General features: G+C 35.9%; 1 protein-coding gene across 1 annotated transcript; it reads left to right on the top strand.

Annotated features, from left to right (window-relative positions):
* The first annotated feature begins 362 nt into the window (after positions 1–362).
* Positions 363–5390, top strand: LOC145099090 (uncharacterized). The gene is made up of 9 exons (XM_079036679.1): positions 363–546; positions 650–908; positions 1017–1233; positions 1390–1748; positions 1834–2310; positions 2560–3739; positions 3863–4213; positions 4300–4534; positions 4810–5390. Exons 1-9 carry the CDS (start codon positions 363–365, stop codon positions 5388–5390), a joined length of 3843 nt encoding a protein of 1280 aa, XP_078892805.1.
* Positions 5391–8511: the final 3121 nt, after the last annotated feature.

Raw genomic sequence — 8511 nt, forward strand, 5'->3', positions numbered from 1 at the left:
TTTTTTCTTTATGCTGATAAGTAATACTAATAAAAATAAAAATATACTAGCATCAACAAGATAACTATAGCACCTCAGAAATTTGTCATTCCCAACATTCAATTATTAAGCCTATACAACGAAGCTTGGGGAGATACGTTATAGGGGATGATTGAAATTGGAAACCGTAAAACGGTTCATTTATCTCTTCCGATGGAAACAGATGCAGGGTTTCTTAGAGCAGAGCAATCGATGAGCTTCTTTCACTCCATCTAACCTACTTTTGCTACGTTAACGTAAATCTTTAATAGAAGTCATAGTGAGAGAGATACCTTAGAATCATTAGTAACGAAGTTGTCTCTTCCAATTTCGTGAGGTTAGAAATGGAACTATCTTCGAGTTACAATGTTAATGTTAGACACAAATGCTATATTCCTGGTGCAATGTTTGGTTCATTTTCATTCATCAACATTTTTTCTCGAAAAGAGGTTGTAGATGCTGAAAATGACATGCAAAACATGATTGAGGTTGCGGTTACTTTGCGAATACTGCAGTTAATCTATAAAGGTATGAAACTATGTATCTAAAAACTCCATAAGACATGATAGAGAACATCGTTTCTTATAATATCCAAGCTAACAAGTTGTGAACTTGTTCCATTCTGTTACAGAATGTGCGTCATCAAAGCATAAGATTAGCATTGCCGTGTTATCTCCATTCCCTGCTCAAGTTCAATGTCTGCAACAGAAAGTTGAAATGCACTACGAAAACAATAATCTTTTAAATGTAAAAGTCGGGTTTTTTCAAGATTATGAGGGCGCAGAAGATGATGTTACGATAATATCAACAGTTGGAGCTGATGGAGATGAATTCAACGAGCTCAAGAGAAGTCGACAACTGAATACTAATGACTATTTCAAATCGAAAAGGTGTGGGATCTATGAGCGCATATTTAAATATTTTTCTTCCTTTCCTGATAACTGTTGTTGGAGTATATATACTGATTGCATGACATTAACATTCTGATACTTTTTCAGACGCTGTGTATGGATTCTAGGAGATGAAAGAGCGCTCCTGAAGGGAGGGTCATACTGGGAACCATTAATTCTCGAGGCTAAAACTCGTCAATGTTTCTTTCTAGCAGATGAACACAAGGAGCTCGCAAAGGTCATAGTCGAAGTCAAGAAAGATCTTCATGAGCTAGATGAGTTACTTATTGGGGAGTCTTCACTCTTCCAAAATACCACATGGAAGGTAATTCAGCTTTCTTGTTAGTTCAAAGTACCAAAGTTTTCCTGTAAGTAATTCTATATATATCATTAGAAGATCATTCAACAAATCTAATTCTATATATATAGATATGTTGTTGTGTACCTTTAGTTCACCATGCATTCAACTTTCATTGTCTAGGTTTTCTTTAGCAGCAAGTTTATAACATCATTTTCAAACATTGAGTCATTGGAGACCAAAAAACTAGTACTTCTGATGCTGCTAAAGCTTTCTACTGGTTGGAGGCCGAAAAGGAGTTCGACTACAGCTTCTGTTGGTGGAAGCCCATATTCTGAACTTATGAGAGAATTCAAAGTTAAAGGATTGCATCTTCTATGTACTATAGACATTGTCAAGGATTCACATTATGTCCAAGCCTTGAAGGTTTGGGATATACTGCCTTTTCTTGAGATCACAGAGTTAGTAAAACAATTAGAACGAATCATTAAGATGTATACTCAGGAGTATATTAACTATTGCAAAGCAAGATGTGGTCAAAGGTATGAAAAATATCATTGTTACTTTCATCAAATTAATCTGTTATACGATTACAAACTTTCTAATTATTTTTTTTTTAATTCCCAGGGGTTCTGAGTTCCCGTTGAACTGGCCTTCGACTACTGAAATTATTCAGTATAAATTTCAGAATTCGAATTCTTGTGAGGAAATGTTTATGGATGAAGGTGTTGAAAATGTGAAGGTGCGTGAATGTTTGACACTAATGAAGTTCTACCAGTTTTCACATGGTGTAGTAAATGGTATGATATCTGGATGTGATGGTGGGGTTCTTGGGCTTCCTATTGAGCTCACTGAACAAGAAAAGGATGTTGTTTCTTTTGACAAAAGCAGCTTCATTTTGGGAAGATCTGGAACTGGAAAAACTACAGTGTTAACTACAAAATTATTCAGAAAGGAACAGCTTCACCATTTAGCATGTGAAGCGTTTCATGAAAACATGGAAATCAATGAGGAGGTGAAGCAAGATGTGCTACATCAACTTTTTGTTACTCTGAGTCCAAGACTTTGCCATGCAGTGAAACAACAAGTTGGTGAATTTAATCGGTATGTATATGTCGATTTGTATGCAAATAGTAGCAACCTTTAACTTAATTAAGTTATGTCATCTTAGATTTGTTTTTTTGCTTATGCTCTTAAATCAAATATGAGAAGTAGTTTTTTAACATCAGTACTTTACTGCAACTACCAATCCAAACTTGCTTTAATGAAGTTACTTTTGGTGTAATTACACCACTAAGATGAGTATAAGATGAATATAATGCGTCTCTGATGATGACTTTTTGAAATATCCAGATTGACATGTGGGGGTAGTTCATCATCCAAAAGCAGCTCAGGGGTTACTGATGACATTGATAAAATGATGTTGTCTGAAAATATTCCAGATCACTTTATTCATCTTCCTCAAAACAAATATCCACTTATCATAACATTCCACAGATTCCTACTAATGCTTGATGGAACAGTTGGTAGATCATACTTTGAGAGGTTTCCTTGTGTTAGGAAGCTTCTTTGTGGCAATAACACAAGTAACTCAAGACTCAGTGTTTTGGAACAATATATGAGGTTAAAGGATGTTACTTATGAGAGATTTTGTGCACTTTACTGGCATCACTTCAACAATAAGCTGAGAAAAAGTTTTGACACCTCCACAGTTTATACTGAAATAATGTCTGTTATAAAGGGTGGATTAATGGCAGGAAAGGCTCCCAATGGGATCCTCTCTAGAGAAGATTATGTTGCTCTTTGTGATGCCCGAACTTCCATTTTGGATGCACAGAAGAGAGAAATGATCTATGCCATATTTGTTCAGTATGAGAAGATAAAACTGGAAAAAGAAAATTTTGATTTGGCTGATTTAGTGAATGATCTTCATCGAAGGCTTGAATTTGAAGGGTACAAGGGAGATTCTATGGATTATGTATATATTGATGAAGTTCAAGATCTTACAATGAGGCAGATTTTGCTTTTCAAATACGTTTGTACAAATGTTCAAGAGGGCTATGCTTTTTGTGGAGATACAGCACAGGCCATAGCAAAGGGTATTGGATTCAGATTCGAAGATATAAGGTTGTTGTTTTTTAGCCACTTCCTTTTGGGTTCAGAAAAGGGAACAATGTCAAGAATATTTCAATTAAGCCAGAACTTTCGCACACATACTGGAGTTTTAAATTTGGCCCAAAGTGTTATCGACCTTCTTTGCCAGTTTTTTCCTTTGTTTGTTGATGCTTTGAGGCCAGAAAGTAGTCGAATAAGTGGGGAACTACCTGTTCTTCTTGAAACTGATACAGGTGATAATGCTATTAAAACAATATTTGGAACCAATGAAGTTGGAAGTGATCAGAAAGTCATTGGATTTGGTGCTGAGCAAGTTGTTTTAGTTAGGGATGAATATCTTAAAGAGAAGGTTGTCAATATTGTTGGCAAGAATGCCCTTGTTCTAACAATCATGGAGTCTAAAGGCTTAGAATTTCAGGTAATTAAAACACTAATGAATCTTTTATTTGTTTTGCAAATCTTAAGATGGAATTAAATTATTTGTATGACCACAAAAGCCAAACATTATGATGCACTCAACTCTACGTTTCATGTTTTGTAGGACGTATTGTTATATGACTTTTTCACTACATCATCTTTCTCAAATGAATGGCGAATCATTTACGAGTATATGAAGGAAAAAGACCTCAACATGAGCTCTACTTTAATGTGTACTTCGTCTTTCGATATGGAAAAGCACGTTGTTTTATGCAGTGAACTTAAGCAGTTGTATGTAGCAATCACTCGAACAAGACAGAGGTTATGGATTTCCGAAACTACAGGTTTCTCTCAACCAATCTTTGATTACTGGAAAAAGTTAAGCCTTGTTGAAGTCAAACATTTGGATGATTCTTTTGCTGAAGAAATGAAAATTCCAAGCAGTAAAGACGAGTGGAAAGCACGTGGCGTAAAGGTCTGATCTATAACCAAATTCTATGCATTGATCAGAAGCTTGTTTGTGTCGAGGTTTTTAATGATATCTATTTTATTTAATTGCAGCTATTTTATGAGAATAACTTTGGAATGGCAAAGATGTGCTTCATGAAGGCTGAAAACAAGTATTCTGAAAGATTGGCAAAAGCATATCAACTCCGTGCAATTGCTGAAGGTATCAACAGTTCAGAGATTGAAAGGAAGAAGGTCTTTAAGGAAGCTGCTGAGCTATTTCAGTCTCTTGGAAAGCATATGTTGGCTGCTGAGTGCTTCTATGAGATGGAAGATTATAAAACAGCTGGTAATCTTTTACTTTCTTTTTACACTACCTCCTTTGTGAAATCGATTCAATTTTTGAAGTCAACAATTAAACTATCTCTTCCTATAAGATTTACATGGATACATGATTTAAGTCTTTAAGAAATACTAGCCCACTGCATATAATGAACATTTGTAAAACGAATGGAGAAATAAGTTGAAGATTTGGGTCCCCAACATTTGTACGTCTGTTTCTTGTGGTTTTTATTATTATCTGTTTTATCTGATATTCACATTCAAAATCATGTAAACGTGCAGCTGAGGAATATGAGAAGGCTGGAGCTTTTGCAAAGTGTCTTTGTGCTTGCTCTGATGGAAATTTATTTGAAATGGGTATTCGGTTACTAGAGCAATGGGGAGGATGTGGGGTTGCAGAGCAAGAGTTTTTGAGAAAAGGTGCTCTTTACTATTTTGGTGTCAAGGATTTGAAAAGAATGATGAAATTTGTTATTTCTTTTCACTCAAAGGATGAGATGCGGCAATTCTTAACAAAAAAGAGATGCTTTGATGAACTTATATCACTGGAAGTAGAATGGGGTAACATTCAAGAAGCTGCAAAGGTGGCAAGACTCAAACCCGATCCTTCCCTTGAAGCTGACATTCTTTACACGGGTGGATTTCACAGGCAATCGTCATTGACTATCTTGTGGCATGTATTTTTGGAATCTCCAGTTTTTCAAAAAGCACATGAACCTTTTACACAGAAGGATGAATTGCTAAAGAAGGCTGTTTTATTTGCTAAAAGCTGTTCTAATGACTTCTTTCAGTTTGTGTGCAAAGAAGCTAGAATTTTGTCTGAAGGAACAACTGAAGAAGAAATATTAAAAAAAAGCCCATGAGTTCATAGATTGCTACAAAAATAACGATTTGGCTATGAGTGTTGAACATGTGAAGACGAATCTAGAGATACAAAAAATTGAAAAACATGTGCTTGACAAATGTGCTCTTTACTATCTAGGTGTCAAAGATTTCAAGAGTATGATGACATTTGTTTGCTCTTTCCACTCCAGGGATGAGATGAGGATCTTCTTAACAAAAAAGAGGTGCTTTGATGAATTGATATTGCTGGAAATAGAATGGGGTAACTTTGAAGAGGCTGCAAAGGTCTCAAGGCTTAAAAAAAATCCCAAAGCTGACCTTCGCATGTATAGAGTTCACAGGGAATCATCACTTCTAATCCTATGGCATGTCTTCATGAACTCTGTGGTTCTTCAAAACACGGATGAACCTTTTAGGCAGAAGGATGAATTACTACGTGAGGCTGTTGTAATCGCCGAAAGTGACTCTAATTTCTTCTATCAGTTTGTGTGCAAAGAGGCGAACATTTTGTCCGAAGGAAAAAATCAAGAAGAGTTATTAATAAAAGGACTTGAGTTCATAGATTGCTACAAAGAAAATTCTTTAGCCATGAGCTTGAAGCACGTGAAGACGACTCATGAAGTAGATAAAATTGAAAAAGATGTGCTTCACCTAATGCATTCCTTTTTCAAGTCTGTAAACCATTTAAATGAGCTTCCGATACTGCTAGAAATATGTGGAAAGTTTGTCGAAGCAGCAAACTGTGGTAACGAAGATAATCAATCAATTGAAGCAGCATTGAGTAGACTTTGGTATGTCTTCTTTGGATCTCTTTGGGCTTATGGGAATAAAGCATGGCCACTAAAGCACTTTAAACAGAAAAACAAGCTCCTGCATGATGCGAACTTTTATGTGGATCAGTGTGATCCTTATTCAAAGGATTCTGCATTGGTGCGAACAGAGATAAGCATTTTATCAAATGCAGAAATCAGCTTACACGAGATGTGGAGGTGTTTGAGTGACACACCAAAAGAAAGAAGCCTTAGGATACACAATTTGCTTTCCCGAAGAATTCTTGATGTTTACTTCGGTTCGGATTGCAGTGTCAATGCTAGTATTGAAACATGGGTTGATGATCTGAAACTTAAGCATTTAGAAACCGAGTTTTCAAACAATGTTGTCTCATTTGATGGTTTGATTTACTTTTGGAGTTATTGGAAGGAATTGATTATGGAACTGATCAACTGGTGCTCTACACAGGATCACAGTGGCAAAGATAGTATAATATACACGGATTTCATTTCCAATTATTTTGGGATGAGGAGTTACGATGGTGATAAGAAAGGAAGCTATGTCGTGCTAGATGCTGAAGCCTATTGGGTGAAAAGGTGGAATCCACGTATGCATAGGAACAAACATTTTAACATCATTGATGCTTGTGAATTTTCTTCTGTGGCTTCACAATATTGGTGTTCGGAACTACTGTATGTTTCTGAAAAAGTGTTGAAAAAGCTTCAGTCTATTCATGCATATCCAACTGTGAAAAAATTCTCCATGCATCAACGTATGAAAATACTTGCAAATTTGTTTGAAGTTGCAAAATCACTAGAAAAATGCAAGCTTCCAAATGAGTGGCGTCGTGCTTATCGGTTTGTTGATCAATCTTTCAAATTTTTCCTGGATGAGTTCATAATCAATGTGTTTAATATGAACAGCTGGAATACTGAAGAGTCAAAAGAAATGATATCTCTGAGGGGAAATGAAACATTTCTGAGCATGCTCAAAGAAGCAATCAACATAAATAGCAAATCGCCCAAAGGTCTAACATGTGGACAGCTTGGGAGATAGCAATGATAAAGCTAGCATACCGAATGATTGACTTCAATGATGATACTATGAGAAAAGTTAGATATTGTTCTTCCCCGAATTGGAGAGCTTTGTTTGATAAACTCAAGGGTGATAAATCGAGTTTGACAAATGTGGACTTAGCTATAAGTTTACATAATGTACTGAAAGAGACAACGTTTTCTTCAGGTTTGCTGAGAGCCGATGACTGTATGTCACCTACATGCTTCTTATATCTTATAGAGCGTCTTCTAATCTTGTCATTTTGCTTTCATGGTCATGTTTTCATGACAAGATCTTCTTGCGTTGAATGGCTTTCTTATGAGGAATGGAGCATAGATTCAGATGTAGGGCATGTTATATCTTTGGACATCATGAAGGATATCTCTCTTTCTTTGGTTTCAATGGTTATGAAAATGATGAATTCCCGGGATGATTTATTGAAATGGATCACAAAATCAAAGGAGTCGTATGACATTTTGGTTTTGCGATTATTTGTTCTTCTTTCCATTATCTGTGTAAACTCGGGAGAACATTATCATCATCTGCTTGATTTTTTGGGATGCCCTCATCTTGCATCCGTGTTGCCTTCTACATTTGTCGAGGGGTTAATCAAGGGTGTAAAGGAAGACTGTTTAGTTGATGCTCTTGCTGTTGCCTGTGAAAAGATAGAAAATCCACTCGTCATTGTGAGTTTCACAAAAGATTCTTCAATGGCTCCACGTGGAAATGCCATATTTCTGAACATGGTGGAACAGGACTTTTCCCGGGAAAAACTCATAAAATTGTTGTATTGAAGTCCTGGGTTTCCACTTCTTAGCAATTTATATCAAAAGCAAGCAGATTTCTTTCGTATACTTGATGTATGGTGAGTTGAAATACGGTTCACATTGTACAAACAGTATTTCACTATTTTGTATGTTGATATCAAAATAGTACTGTTAGGATGCCAATCTCATTCGGCCTTTTGATTGGTCTGGATTTTATGTATATGGGCACCTTTTATGAGTTTTAAATCTAATCTCACAAACCATTTTCCAAAAATAAACAAATGTTAACAAAATCATCCAAATGGTAAGAGTTTTTGGAGGCCACAATATACGAAAATCAAAAAGGCCTCCAGAAAATGTATTATTCATAAAAAATAATAAAACGACATCATATTGGCTTGGTTGACTGGCAGGGCCGGTCCTACGGAATTCCATGCCCCGGGCAAATAGAGATAACAATGCCTTATTTTTATACTATGTTAATACAATTCCCAGATTTTATAACATAATCTTCTAAAGCAACTACTGAAAAAAACTTTTTGTTAGA

Source organism: Lactuca serriola, chromosome 4 (genome assembly GCF_051521515.1).
Source record: "Lactuca serriola cultivar US96UC23 chromosome 4, Lser_US96UC23_V15, whole genome shotgun sequence".
NCBI lineage: Eukaryota > Viridiplantae > Streptophyta > Magnoliopsida > Asterales > Asteraceae > Lactuca > Lactuca serriola.